This window comes from Eubalaena glacialis, chromosome 19 (assembly GCF_028564815.1).
Source record: "Eubalaena glacialis isolate mEubGla1 chromosome 19, mEubGla1.1.hap2.+ XY, whole genome shotgun sequence".
NCBI classification, from domain to species: Eukaryota; Metazoa; Chordata; class Mammalia; order Artiodactyla; family Balaenidae; genus Eubalaena; species Eubalaena glacialis.
Window position 1 is genome coordinate 35,939,454 of NC_083734.1, and position 15,629 is coordinate 35,955,082.

General features: G+C 38.6%; 1 protein-coding gene across 1 annotated transcript; it reads right to left on the reverse strand.

Annotated features, from left to right (window-relative positions):
* Window positions 1-3,195: 3,195 nt before the first annotated feature.
* LOC133079839 (polyadenylate-binding protein-interacting protein 2) lies at window positions 3,196-4,196 on the reverse strand. The gene has a single exon (XM_061175521.1). The coding sequence runs from the start codon at window positions 4,059-4,061 to the stop codon at window positions 3,687-3,689; it is 375 nt and encodes a 124-aa protein (XP_061031504.1). The 5' UTR covers window positions 4,062-4,196; the 3' UTR covers window positions 3,196-3,686.
* Window positions 4,197-15,629: the final 11,433 nt, after the last annotated feature.

Below are 15,629 nucleotides of genomic sequence, written 5' to 3' on the forward strand. Positions count from 1 at the left end.
CCTAATATAGCTTGTTTTCTATCTGGAGATAACTGTCTACTTCTGGAGTTTATAATATGTCTCAGATATTTAACTTGTTGCTTTGAGATTTGTGCATTTGTCTGAGAGACTCTGTAACCCTGGGCCCCAAGGAAATTAAGGACTTCAATGGTATTTTTATCTAAGGCCTCCATGGAGGGACTACAGATTAATATATCATCTACATACTGTAGAATAGCACCTTCTTTTAGGTGTATTTCCCTTAGTTCCTTTCCTAGGGCCTCAGCAAACAAGTGTGGGCTGTCCCGAATCCCCTGAGGCAATACTGTCCAGGTATATCGTTACATTTGGCCTGAGTCAGGGTTAATCCACTCAAAGGCAAACAGATATTGTGATGAGGGATGACTTGGGATGCAAAAAAAGGCATCCTTGCAGTAAACCATTTAGCGTCTTCAGGGATTTGGACCAATATATAAGGATTGGCCACAAGGGGATGTATAGGGACCACTGTGTTGTTTACTGCTCTAAGGTCTTGTACCATCCTATACTCCTCATTTGTCTTAACAACTGGCAAAATAGGAGTACTCCATGGAGACTGGCAGGGCACCAAGATGCTATGCCTTAAGAATTTATCTAGAGGGGTTGTAAACCCTTCTTCGCTTCCAACTTTATAGGGTATTGTCTCTTGTTAGGGTAGGCAGCTTCTGAGATAAGGCTAATTCTTACAGGTTGGGCGTTTATGGCCCTTCTAGGGATTCCTTTGTCCCATACTGAAGGGTCCACTGCTTGTAGAATATGGCTGGGAAAAGGACCTTGCTCTTCCGGCTGGTCTGTCTTAGTCAGAATCAAGATAAGGGGCTGCTCGGGGCCTCCTAACCGGAGTATGGCTCCAAGGGATCTCAGAAGGTCCCTCCCCATAAGTGGGGTAGGATACTCAGGCACAACTAAAAAAGCATGCAAAATAAACTGCTGCTCAAATTGGCAAGTGAGAGGCCCAGTAAAGTAATGTGTGTGAGGCTTTCTGTGGACACAAGTCACAGTACAGCTTTTGGAGGAAAGAGGTCCAGGGTGAGAAATTAAGACAGAGTAAGTGGCTCCCGTATCAACTAAAAGATTAATCTTCTTATCTGCCATGTCAAAGACCACCCTGGGCTCCTTGATGAGATAGACATCTCATGGGGGAGAGCCTCCGGAATCCCTGGGCTGCCTCAGGTGTCCAACATGGTCATCTCAGGAGTGGGAGCCCCCCTTCCCCTTCAGGACTGAGGGCAGTACCTCTTCCAATGACCTGTTTGCTTGCAGGCTGGGCATGGCCCAGGGGACTCTTTCTGGCAATCTCGGGCACAGGGACCAGTTGACATCTATTTGTAGATTTCCCACTTGTTGCTCTTACCTCCAGATGGATAGTTGAACTTTCTTGGCTCCCTTGGGTTGTCCTGAGGTTACAAAACACGGCTGACAACAATGGCTATCAGTTTTGCATGAAACCTGGTCTGCCTTTTCTCACGTTGGTTTCTCTCTTCCTCCTGAGCTTGATCTCCATTATTAAATACCCCAAAAGCCACATCTAGGAGTTGGAGCATGGGGTTTTGTGGGCCTAATTGTAACTTTTGGAGTTCCCACCTAATATCAGGGGCAGACTAGCTGATAAAGTGCTGTCCCAACAGGGGCTAACATTCGGAATTGGAGGGATCTATGTTGGTATACTTTCTAAAAGTCTCCACAAGCTGCCCGTGAAAAGAGAGCTGCATTTTCTTTTTATTCTTGGGTCGCTCCATTAAACTTTTCATAGTTAACTGACTTTTTGATACACTTTCTCATCCCTTCTAATACACATTGAATCATGTGCTTCCTGGCTTCTATTCCCACCCAGGAATTATAATTCCAAGGGAGTTCCTGATTTGGGACTGTGTCTCCACCCATAGCATAATGTTGGGTTGGTCTCTGGCAAACTGCTCAGCGTGCCCCTGGGCTGCTGTCCAGATTCTCTGTTTTTCTTCAGAAGTACAGCAAGTAGATAGGACTGCTTGAATATCCTTCTAAGCTAAATCATAGACCAGAGTTAGGGCATGAAACCCTTCAACAAACTTACTAGGGTCTTCAGAAAATTGGCCCAGTCTCTGTTTGCATTGGGCTAAGTTGGTTAAAGAGAAGGGTACATGTACTCTGACTGTCCCTTCGCCATTTGCCACTTCCCTAAGAGGGCATAATTTCCCTGATCCTGGGTAATAGGAAGCTCCACTGTGAGTTAACACAGAGGGCCTAGTCTCTCTTCCTTGGGGTAACGGAGGGTATGGAGGCACATAGGGAGGTGGAGTTTGGGATCAGTCAGAGGGACTGGGAAAAGTAGGTGACTCTGGAGAATTAGGTGGCTCCGGAGAAGTAGGGTTACTGTCAGGAGTAGGGAGAGCTTAGTTTCCCCCCTGAGAGACAGAAGAGCTTAGAAGGGGATAATCTAAAACGTCGGGAGAGTTTTCTGGTTCCCCAGATTTTGAAATACAAGAGCCATATAGGGCGGGATTTTGGTAAAAGACTATGAAAGTCTGAATATAGGGAACCTCAGTCCACTTTCCCATCCTGTGGCAATAAAGATCCAATTGTAGAATGGTATTATAATTGAGAGATCCATTTTAAGACCATTTTTCTCCATTCCCCAACTTATGCAAAGGCCAGGCACTGCTACAGTGGAAATTAAGTTTTTCCCTTTTTAGCCCTTCTATTTAAAAAAATTTTCTAGTTCTTTTTTTTTTTTTTTCAGTTCTACTATTATTTATTTTTTTAAATATTTTTGAAAAAATATAATTTTTTTACAATATTTTCAACTTAAACACTATTCACACTGAACACGTATGGCAGCTTAACCTACCCAAATAAGAAGTTTAAGAAGCCAAAACTGTTCTAGCTTTGTTAAAAGAAAAGTTGTGCTGCAGACTATTGTAGTGATGGTTAACAAAGCAAGGAAAAGCACCACTCAAATCATAGGTTACAATTTCTTTGTTCAATTGGATTATGGGTTGGTCAAATGTTGGACGTTACACAGGTATAGCTTTGATGCAATGACTCCTTAGAAGAGGATGCAATTCTCAAATCACATACTTTCTCAGATGTAACATTAGGAGAATTCAATATTTCTTACATGATAACATACCGTAAAAGCTAGGACTTTGGTTACGAAGGTTACAAGGTAGTGAACCTAAGACATACTTGTTTATAAAAAATTATTTCAAATTAACTAACAAGCCTCATCAGAAAAAGGAGATTCTTTTTGATGGGGACAAATGCAAATTTAAGTCTGAACTGAGAAATTAACTACTAGAACTTAAATTTACTCATTTAAAAAAAGTTTAGACATTAACAAGTATTAGTTAACCCTAAGGGACCAGTTTAGTCTCAAAAAGGACAATTCACTAAGATTTAGAGGTCATTTAATTTGGTGCTTTGACACAACTTGACTGGTGCTTCTTTCCTCGCTGTCTTCACATCAAGCCATGGGGCCAATTCTATTTTCAGTAAATGTTTGACAGCTTTTTACTTAATAACAGTCTCAGCACTTTTATTAAGCATGCAAGACTAACAAAACTTTGGCAATGCATAAGTGTAACACAGTGACAAGAGAGAGCTTTTACAATTAAGTCTTCTAATACTGCCTTCACAGTGTGGAAATTGTGCTACATCCACCAAAAGAGGGCCCCGTCTACTCAAATATTTTAGTACTTCACCCCAGGAACAAACTCCTTTGCATTTGGATTCAGATTGCTCTTGACCACAAGATCTTCCAGGGAAGAGCCATCACTGATAACAAGGTCATTAAATTGGTCTTGGATTTGGTCCATAGTTTGTGGGAGATCTCGAGCTGGAATAAACCACTCATGTTCCTCTTCTTCTTCCAGCATTTCTTGGAAACAGCGTTCAATAAATTCTTCTTCCCATAACTCCTCTTCTATTTGTCTGTTGAATTCCTCTTCATTTTCCATCCACATGTACTCTGCAAATGGATTGTCATCTTCATGAGAATGACCGTTAATAATCACATCTTCATTGATGATGCTTGGGCTAGTACTGCTGCGACTTGGATCTTTCATGGTTGGTGTTAGATATAGTTTTTAACCCAGTGCACGGCAGCGGGGACGGCAGCCAACGAATCCGGTCGGCCTCCGCGGATCTCCACAGGCAGCGCCACTACCCCGCTCGACGCGCGCTTCGCCCGCCGCCTCCCTTCTCCCTCTAGTTCTTAAGGATACTCTCCAGAGGTGTTTCGTCTGGCTTGGAGGGGGACCCTCCTATGTTCGGTAACCTGCAACCAAGAACGAGAGAGCGCTCCTAGAAATAGAATCCACAATCCCAGAAACATTTACCAGGAGGATTTAACCTAAGGGATTCAGGGTATCCTCCAAATTCCCTTTGAACCTGATGTGGTTTCAAGCATCCTCTACTCTCCCATCAACTCCTGACCAGACATCTCTGGTCTTCCTTGGTACCTTGTGCAAGGTGTCCCCCCATGTGGCCGGGGAGGACATTTGAACCAGTGCAGACTGGTTGTCAGGACTTTCCTTAGGAAGGATCCGTTGTCTATAGAGTTTATGTCCTATGATAAGTCTTTCTACGCTGGGGTGTATTCCTCATGACTGAGCATCTGCAAAGTTTATAATTCAGCCTGCTGGGTAGTGGTCAGCCTGATAGGCTGTCTGTAGTAGTGTGTAGGCTGCCAAGGCCTGGAGTGAAGGGGGTCTGATAGATGCAAAGAGGAATCCTTGGAGAAATTGGAGTTGGGCGCTATGGAAAACAGCACAGGGTTCAAGGCTCAAGGGCTGGGAGGTGGAGAAATTATCATAGTAAATTTTGGGCATTGAGTGAGGTGAGAAACTAGACAAGAAAAGAACTCAAAATCCTTTGCCCTGTCTGTCTGGCAGCTAAGACAGAGTTGGGAATCACCTGACGATTTTGTCTGACACAGGCAACACCAAGTTTGGCAGTGGCTGGGATGCAGTTTAGGAATGATGCCCAGAAAATCCCTCCCTAAAAGGGCACAGAGATATGAAGTGCTGTGAGAGTAAGGTAGGAAGGAAAGGCATAGTGGAGAGTTCCATACAGGACAGAGGGAGAGAGAGGGACCCCTTGGACTCCTTCACGGTTGGAAATCACGTTTCCACCATGTCCCAAAGGACAGTGTCAGCTATCACCCAAGCGTTATTTGAATCTGCATGGCCTGGAGAATACCCCTGCCACTCCCAATTTTGGGGGGAGCCATAACACAGTGGGTGAACAGAGGTTATGCCATGTGAGTCTTGAAACGAAAAAGAAGTGGAGAGCAAGAGAAAAAAAGCAAGAGCAAAAGTCAGGGGCCTCAAGCCGCAACTGGGTGAAGCCTGTAGTATACCTTGAATTCCCGGGTTTTGGAACCAAATATGATCTCGGGTGGCCTCAGCCTGCAGTGGCTTGAAGCAGGGTTTCGGTTCCTGGCCAGAGATTGAGGTCGGACCACAGCAGTGAGAGCGCTGAATCCTAGCCACTAGACCAGTGGTCAGTGACAAGGCCCTGGCCATTCAGTTTTGTGGAAAAGAATTCCCACAAAGATGGAAAGTAGTGAAACAGGTAAAGTATTTATTAGAAGAAAAAGAGTACAGTATGTGTGGACCGACATACAGGCGGACTGAAAGAGAGAGTCGCACCCTCATGGTAGTTTAAATCACTTATATGGGACATTTCTTCTGGGTTTCCTTTGGCCAATCATTTTGATTTGCCTGGTTCAGAGTCTGTATTTGGTACATCTCAGGATCCTCCCATGTGCGCACACACATCTCTTAGCCAAGATGGATTCCAGTGAAGAGGCCTATGGGTAGTTTGACATCACCTGCCTTTTGACCTCCAAGGAGGTTTTTTGTCAGGAAGGTCTCCTTGACTTTGAGAATGATAAATATGTGGTCTCTTATCTTTTATATGGGTAGGGCTCAGCCTCTGCTATCATTCTCCAGTTATCATCATCTTGGAGTATTGGTCCACAGGGAATGAACTCCAGCTGCTCACCTGGGGCCCATTTATCTCCTGCCTCAAATAGACATCTTGTGTATCTTAGATACAAAACACTGGCATGAAGCTTTTTAAACATTTGTTTATTCAAAAGAAAATGTGCTTATATCGAGCAGAAAAGAGCTGACAGAACTGGATTACTTGGTGAAAATTTCAGTAGCCATTCAAATGTAGTTTCACTTGCTAATTACAGAACACTGAAGGCACAGAATTTGGTCAGAGTCCCTATCTTAATCTATTGATTTTTAGGTTGATTTGTGTTACAGGTGTAAAATTACTTTATAATACTTAGTACAAGAAATACAGTATATCATCTATTTACTGTTATAAAGGAGTCTTTATGATAATAAGTGAAAATACAAGGTGGAGGGGGAAGGTGTTTAAAAAGAGAGTATACAAATAAGTGTGCTGGGCTTGCTTATTTAAAAAAAATAATTGATATATTTAAAAATTAAAATGGTAACCTAAGAGAAAGGAAAAGGTTGTAGGGGACAGAGATTAAAGCTAGAAATCGCTAAATATATCTTGTTTATATGCTTGATCTTGGGATCAAATATTTAACATAACTAGAAAATAAAAATAAAATTTCAAAAGCAGTTCCTAAAAATGGAAATCATAATGAAACAGAGGAACCTGGCTGTATATTGAGTTGGTAGCATAGCCATACATAGAATAATTATTTTGAGCAATTTAAAACATTTATTATGCCGAATATCTCCAATAAGATGCATGCAAGGACAGTAAGATTAATGATTTAAAATAAAGTCTTAGCTCATGCCTTTGAGGTAGCATTGGAGTTGTTATTCTGAGACTATTATGAATTTTGGAATTTAAAAAATTAGAAATTATGTTAGTGATACTGGGAACAAAGACTTCTGACATGAGAGAATGATACATGTATAGATGTAAGATTGATGAGATTAAGTTAAAACTTAATAGCCTACGTTTCAATTGGAAGTATAAACTTATAATGTGCTTTATCTTTAAATATAAATATATAAAAATTAATATGCATGTAAATGTGTGCAAAGACACATATGTACATATATACACATATATCAATGTACATATGAAATATATACTCATATATTTCTCCCATAATTCAATCCACTGAAAAGGTCTAGAAACAATGGCCAATCCATGAGCAATGAACAACACTTCCACACAGATTATAGTTTTAATACCAAGGTTATTTGAGAAATTGTTGATTCTAGCTCTTGGACAGGAGTTTTATAAGATGAGCATGTAATATTGAAACCAAGCAGGACCATGTGGGCCTCCTGGGCACAAAATTCTTTCTGTGTCCCCCATTTCTTGGTTACAGGAAATAGGCTTCATCCAGCCTCCATGATCTTCCCTGAGTTCCAATGGGCAGGTTCAAACATTTGCTAATTAGGGAAGGGAAGGGATGTGCAGACAACTGAGGAACAGTCAAGAAACAGTAGTGCAGCCTTGGGGCAGGGTCCTGGTTCCCCCTCAAGGGATACACGTAACAATATCTTTGAGCCATTTTGCAGGTACTGAAACCCCTACCAGGTGGGAGAAGTTAACTGTGTGCTGCCCACAAGCACGTAGACCCCAGACCAGTTGGAATCAGAAGATTGGTGATGCCGACTCCCACTTACCTCACCACCAACCAATCAGAAGAATGTCCATGAGCTGATCACACCCTCCTCACTACCCCCCTCCAGGTCAGGACACACATCTTTGAGGGCATTAGTCTGCTGTGGCTCCCTTTGCCTGGCAAAGCAATAAAGATATTCCTTTCTACTTCACCCAAAACTGTCTCTGAGATTTAATTCCATGTCAGGGTACAGAGTCCAGATTTGGCATCAATATCTCATCATACTAGAAAGCAAGGAAGTTACCAAAGACTATAGTGCTTTTTTACTTACTTACTCACTCTGGAAGCAAAGAGAAATAATTTTTCATTAATCACTGTTTTGTGGTTATACTAGTCTTTCCACCCATTAGTGTATCACACACAAACACTTCATGAATTTATGATAGATAAACATATACATGATTACAGTTGATGGAAAAGAGTAAACCTAGTAAAAGTTCATTTAGATAAATAAAAACTACCCTATACATCTAAATAGGGTCTGCTGAAATCTACTGTCACTTAAAATCACTGTTATATGCTATTGATTAACTTTAAGTCTTAGCCATTCACTGGCTTTTCATTTTAGCTTTGGTTTCAAGTAGTATTTTCAGCTTGTTTTTGTTTTGTTCACATTCTATGCTCTGCTTTTCACTACTGAATTAACTTCTAATTAAGCAATCGAGTAATTGTTATGCTTTGACTAAAATCAATAAAGGTTTATGTTGCCTTTAAATATAGAGGAAACTGAATAAAATTAGCTACTAGACTATTTCAATTACACAATTTATAGTTGCATTAAAACTCTATAGAATTTTTTCTGTTTTTAAAAGTTACATTTAAAAAATATATTTGCTGTTTTATTAATTGGTGCATAAATGTTCATAATTATTATCTCTTTATTGGAGATTGTACCTTTAGTAGTATAAAATAATCAGCTTTTGTCATTTAATTTTTCTTACCTTGAATGCTACTGAGCTGGAATAAAAATTTTTACCTATGCCTTCATTTTCCTGGTGTGCTTAATTTCAGCGAGGATAAATGCCCCAAACAAGAAAAATTAGTATTATCAGCGCAACTATGATACAATGAAGGGGAAGAACCTGACTACATATGCTGTTGCCTCTTAAGAGATGGATATTCAAATGCGATCTGTGACCATCTGCATCAGAATCACCTGGGATGCTTGGTAAAAAGGTAAGCTGGGCGCTCCACCTTAGATATCAAGTTTGAATCTTTGAGGGTTGGAGTCTTGAAGTCTGCATTTTCAGCAAGTTCCACAGGTGATTCCTATGGTCATTACAGCTTGAGAATCGTTAACCAAAATGATAACAAAAAGGTATCACAAAAGAAATTCACTTCTTATTTATTTGGTTGATTTTAGAAGGAAACATTTTTTTTCTGTGCAGGAAGAGTAAAAGAGTTAATAAGAGGAATTTGACAAGGTTCATGGAAGAATTTTTTTCCCCTCAATATTGGAAGAGGAAGGTATAATGTTCAAATTTGCCCTCTCTCCTGTTCTAGATTCTTCTCCCACTTTGTCCAAATGTTTCCCATTTCTACCTCCCCTCCATCTTTAGCTATTGCTGCTCTTATGTTTATATGCCATGATCTTGGACTGGAGGATCTTTTGTATAAACAAACCAGATTCTGTCAGGTTTTTTTTTTTTTTTTTTTTGCAAAAAGGAGGAAACATATTGGAAATGATAACAGTGTGTTAACATGCTCTGATTACACCATCCAGGTTTCCACTTTTTTTATTCCCATGCAAAAGAGTTTCAATTTACCAGGCCAAATATCTCAGTACTTTCTCTGTCAATCAGTGAAGCTATAATATGTAATTCAATCATTGTGTATTTCTTCCCCCACTGAACATTTACTGACTTTTTAGATTAATCTTTTGACTGAAGAAACTTGAAACACTGTCAAACACATAGTGGTGTATAATAACTAGATTGATCCTCTTTCCTCTGAACCAGGCATTAGTAAGGCAAATTTCTATTTATTCACTTTGTTTTATTAGGTCAGATCATTAAAATGGAACTCTATGCAAGCTTTAAATGATATCTCAATTCACTGGGTACATTCCTAATGGGGAATTCTATATGCTTTTCAGTTAGGATATACTTCCCATATGAAGCAAAGTTTCCCAATGTCACTAAAGGGTTCATAATATCTATTAGCAAACAAAGGTTATGTTTAATCCTTCAAGACTTTGCACAAGTGAAGTAAATGGACTTTTAGAGAGCATCTCGCATATACTTTAATTTTTACATATAAGGAAACTGAGAAATTTCATGCTCAAGGTCAAATTATAAGTGACAAAGTTCAGAAAAGTGTGAGTTCTTAGTCCAGTGTTGCATTGGTTATGCCATGTTGTCAATGGGATGTGTCAGGATATTATTGTTCACATGTGAATAAAACTTTCTGGACCTACTGATTCTTTCAGCTGCTTACAAAAATTGATATGCATGTGTTCCGTAATGAATTTCTTAGCTCCTCTATTTCTTCCATCTCTATAACCATCACCAAGTCCTGTAGATACTACTTTGAAATAGACCCTAAATCTAAACACTTGCCCTGGTTCAAGGCCCCAACATCTCTTGCTCTGATATTGTGATGTATAATAGGAAATATATCTTTGGTATCCCTCTCATTTCTGTCACAGAGCTCCTAAAACCCTTTGAATTATCCTGAGTGATAAGAGCAATTAAAGTGGCTTTTGTTATGTTAATGAAGTGACTTTTGGAAAACACTTAGGTAACCTTATTTGGGGGCTGGTTGTCTAGGGATTAGTCGGTGGGTTGGAACTTTCTGTTTACCCCTCCATCATTCAAGGTGTGCAAGCACAGCCTGGACAACCATCAATAGGCACAACTATAGAGAGAGATTTAGCATTAAATAGATAGCTGCAGGAGGTGGTCTGAGTGGTCCCTTCCAGTCCTACTGTGCTCTAATACAGGGATTCCACTCATATTATCATTATTCAGAACATTTCTGATATCTGTCTTAGAAATTGCTTCCAAAGCCTGTGATTCATTCATTAATGGCAAGTTCAAGTTCACTGAAGAAAGTGAGTGATAAAATCTGTTGATACATTTCCTATTTTAAAAAAAATGGTTGCAGGGCAAACTCTTCAGCTTGACGTATAAGGCCTCCATGGTCTAACCCCTGCCACTTCTTTGGTGTCATCTCCCTCCATATCCCTCCCACTAACAATGTTTCAGCCACACCAAACTACAATACACTAACTACTTAGAGTTTCTTAAATATGACATCTGTGTCTTATCTCTGAACCTCTGCACACTCCTCCTGAAAATCTATTCTTTATCTCTTCCACCTGGTGAACTCTTACTCATTCTTCAAGACCCAGCTTAAATGACCCCACCCCACTCTGTTTGTACCTCAGTGACAACATTTGTACTTTATTGCAATTGTCTGTGTCTATATGTGTGTGCATATATGTTGTGTCATCCTTCATTGTGCTTGATTGGCATACAAAAAGTTTTTAATGCTTGCTGAATGAATTGAAATTAATCAAATTAGTGTTTTATAATGTCTGTGTTTTTTGACCTAACAAGAGCATCATTCAGGCTATGTTTTAATGATGTGTTTTTGATGGGCCAATGTGGGTACAACATTTTATAAATAGGCTAATACAGTTTGATGGAATATTTTGTCAAAAGTTTAGACACTTGCAATGACAATTTTCCAACAGCTAGAATTCATTTTTAATTTGGGCTAAATTCCTAAATAGGGAATAAAATAAAAAAGAAGTAAAAAAATGGTTGCAACTGTAATATAGTTGTTTTAGTTTTGGCATGACTGTTTTTAAAATCATTTTCAAATAAGGATTGTCATACTATTTTGCAAAATGATGGAATTGTTGAAAAAGTCCTTTTCAGAAGTTTTTCCTTTGAAGAACAAAGTTATTTGAACATGCAAATTTTGCTTTATGTGAATTAAAAAAACACACAATGAAAAATACTAAAAATCAACAAATTAACATTATATTTCACCTCTTATGTAACATTCATTAACCTCCATCATACATACAAAGCACTTTAACAAAAGATCTTATTTTAATGCCTTCTTAATAATATTAGTGCCTGATTTTCATATGTATACATTGAAGATCAGAGATGTTAAGAAGCATTATTCATAGTTACATAGCAAATAAAAGGTAGTGTGCAGACCAGGTCCCAAACTTTCTGATGCCAAGTTCATGGTCATATTTTTCACTCATGCACATCTAAAGTCAAGAATTTCACCAACACTGAAGAATTCCAGACCCCACCAAAGGCACATGGAAGACATAATTCTGGGAGGTTTACCTTTTCATTTCTCCTCAAGCCTCGCTGTATGAGAAGCCTCCTATTCAGGCTACTTATTGGACTGCTGTGGCTATAAAGAACAATAAAAAAGTCAAAAATTATTTTCTTCTCCTGTAATGTGTACCTTTTCTGTCAGTGTGTGGAAGCAATGCTGGATTTTCCATACACTTTATAAATTGTCACACCCTTGTTATTTTGTTTTCTAAATCTATTTACATTACATGGCTGTATGTTAAGCTTGGGTTGCGAACTCACACATTTATTCTAAACTTAATTGAATTTTTGTTACTTATAAAATTGATGTTTTGCACTTTGCACAATATTTCTCTGCTGTGAGCTTTCATAAGGTACAATTATATTTGAGTCAGAGCCTGGGGCAATTAATTATTAATGAATGGAATAAAGATATTAATGTTTATCTGTAGCAAATGAGAGGCTACATTTGCTTCCCTCAACTGTTACAGCAGAGCCTGAAATTTGCTGCCCTTTCCTTTCATTAATCAGTAAATTCCAATCCCAGGACTACCATAGATTACATAATATTAAGAGACCTTCAAAATCAAGGTCTATGTGTGTATGTGTGGGTGTATATATATATGTATATGCCTACATATATATAGCCATGCATACAAAAATATGCATACATATACACATATACACACATACATGCATATGTATACACACACATATATAAAGTGTTTTGCACTGATTTTTTCATCAGTTCCACTACCCAGTAACCCTGTGAAGTAAGGAGATTCAGTATTAATCTTTTAATTTTTAAAGCTAAAGAAACAAAGGTCTAGAGATTTTAAGTGACTTAACCAAGATCCCAAGATTATAGAGATGGGAAGCAGCAAGGCCAGGACTCAAATTCATATCTCACTGATCTGTCCACAAAAACTGAGTGCTCAGGAGCTGACAATGATGGCCCCATGTATTTAAGGTTTACTATTATACCAGGCACTTTGTGTGTATTATCTCATTTATTCCTCAAAACAGCCCAATGTGGTAGATACTAATCCACCTATTATAGTAAAAAACAAAACTATTACAGAGTCAAAAAAAAAAAAAAGAAAAAAAATGAAATGAAAACAACAACTAAACAACTCAGACTGGGAAGTAACTTGCCCACACAACTTCTAAATGGCAGAGTGACATTAAAATGACATTTTAACCTATGTCTTCTGATTCCTATTTCAGTTCTCCTTCAAATCTTATCTTCCTGATGTTTTTACTCCTTGATAAGAATAAGAAAAAAGATTTAGTTAGTTAATGTCAAGTAAATATTTGCTTAAAATAGAGATATCTGGTTGTATAATTGTCTACTCCCCTTTACTTCACCTTCCTTAAACTCCAAACACCACCAGCTAAACAAAGATGATTGTATTGCCTGGGGGTGGGTGGGAAGGGATATAAGACTGGGATACATGAGAACCATAACTCCATATATCCTAAATGTCTGGTATTTGATATCTTAAAATTCCTGGTTTGCATGTTTCACGAACCATGTATTGCATTTTCCAATTATAATTCTATATAGATTTAGATTAATAATTATTAAGTACCAATCATGTACAATATTAAATGTTTTTATTTATACTATTCCATATACTTGTCTCAATAATTCTATATGAAATATGTTTTTATCCTGTTTTTGCAAAAGAAATTGTGGCTTTAAGCATTTAAACACCTTTTGAAATTCCATAGCTGGTGAAAAGTATATTTCAGATTCAAATGTCAGCCTTCTGATTCATGGCTCAGTGACTCTTTATTCACTGTGTTCTCCACAGAGCCTAAGGTTAGCACAGTTTTGAATTTAGGATGACAACTTCTGCTATCAAGCTTTGTTCAAATATTATGGTTTATACTGGACATTCTCTGAGTTCCTACAAATGTCTTGAAGTCTGTAGGTCAGCTGTATTACTTCTTTAACTCAGATGACCTCAGGGTCAAGTCTCCAGACTAGAAGACATATCTTTTATTTTTTCATCTACACTGTTATTTGGCAGGTTCTAGGGACATGGAAGAGGCACCAAGGATGCTGCTGGCTATTTTGGAAACTGATTAATCAATCATGATTATGAGGAGGGCTCGGCTTTTCACTATGGTGGGACAAACGAAGGCTAAGAGATGCCAAATTCAATGGTAGGAGAAGAGACTGTAGGGTAGCCTGCTTAGTTTCATAGGGCAGTGAGAGATTAACACAAAATCAGATTTGGGAAAGTCAAATATTTATGAAGCTGTGGGTTAAACAAGAGAACTGCTGGTGAATCAGAGAGAAAAGTACTGCTTCAACATCATCAAGCACTGTGAAAAGCAGCTGTAAAGTAACACTTCATTTCAAAATCCTGGACTATAACAACTGATGTAACTCTACCACATTAGATGATAATTTTTCCTCTATCAAAGTCCTGTCATTATTGGAATAGTGGATGTGTCAATTATTAAACTATCATATTTTTAGTTCCAAATTCTGTGATACTGTGGCTAGGTCTTTATCAAACACATTTTTTTTTTGGTCTCTGTTAGGTTTTGCCAACAGAGGTTGCTAGAGGGAGATTAGAAGACCTGAGGTAGGAGAAAGGACTTGATTCTTTCAGTTTTTCCAAGTGTCTCCCCAGCAAAAACTCTTGCTTCAGCAAGCAGCAGTTGGTCCACTTTCCAGTTTCTTCCAACAGTCTAAAACCAGCCTTCATTGTGCTGCATCAGAGATATAAGTACCAGCTGAGCAACATGCCCTCCTCAGAGGTCTGAGTTACAGCCCCTCCTCTGAGCTTCTAATGTACCAGCATCAATGCAAAGCACTTTCTCTTGAGAGGTACAGATGCCAGATCATCAAGAACCCCTCCTCCAGGCTTCTAGGTTCTGATAACCCTGACATCTTTGCTTTGTCTCCCCGGTCATAATGGTGGTATCTACTTCCTACAGTTACTCTCTCTGGGTTATAGGCTTTCCTGTTCGCTTTTTAGTCCTCCAATGCCTGTTCAACCAATTCTCTACATTAAATTATCTCAGAAAAATAACTTGGTTTTTGTGTTCTTGACAGGACCCTACTTGGTTCATTGGGTCTGCATTTTCTAGTTTGGGTTTCCACTAGAGTAGCCAGAAATGTCTTCCCCAAAGTGGGAAACAGACTGAGGTTCTTAAGTTCCCTTACCTCTAGTTACCTTCATTTAAAGTTTGGTCATTGCTTCTCCATAGGGATAAAGTATATCCAGGCTGACTCAAGGTTGCACCCTTCTGGTTAAAAGTAGATAGCTGGTAGCAAGTGAAAGTAATAGAAGATGTTCTTCTTGATAGCATTCAGTGGCAAAACAGTTTAGATAAAAGTCACTCTCTGAACCATTATAGACCCAACTTTTTTATGCCAATGGACCTTATCCAAGCTTTCCATCATTTGATTTTGTGACACTGTCACCCTGCACCTCTTTAAGAGTTCAAATATACTAAGGTCAATTTTCTTAAAAATTTTAGGAAACTCCTGGAGGGAACTCTTTGGGCGTGGCACTCACATTCTGCCTTATAAGGAGCATACTCCTTCGGTTAATGAAAAACTAGCTCAAGTAGTTATTGATTGAACTGAATCCAAAAATTATTATGGCAACACCTTCAAAATTACCACCTCCTTCTGAAATTCACTTTTACAAGAGGAAAAAATAGATCTCATTCATTTATTTTGTAACAAA

Bases quoted from the DNA above. Each gene is read 5' to 3' on its own strand.
- LOC133079839 (XM_061175521.1), bottom strand. From the start codon at position 4,061: ATGAAAGATCCAAGTCGCAGCAGTACTAGCCCAAGCATCATCAATGAA.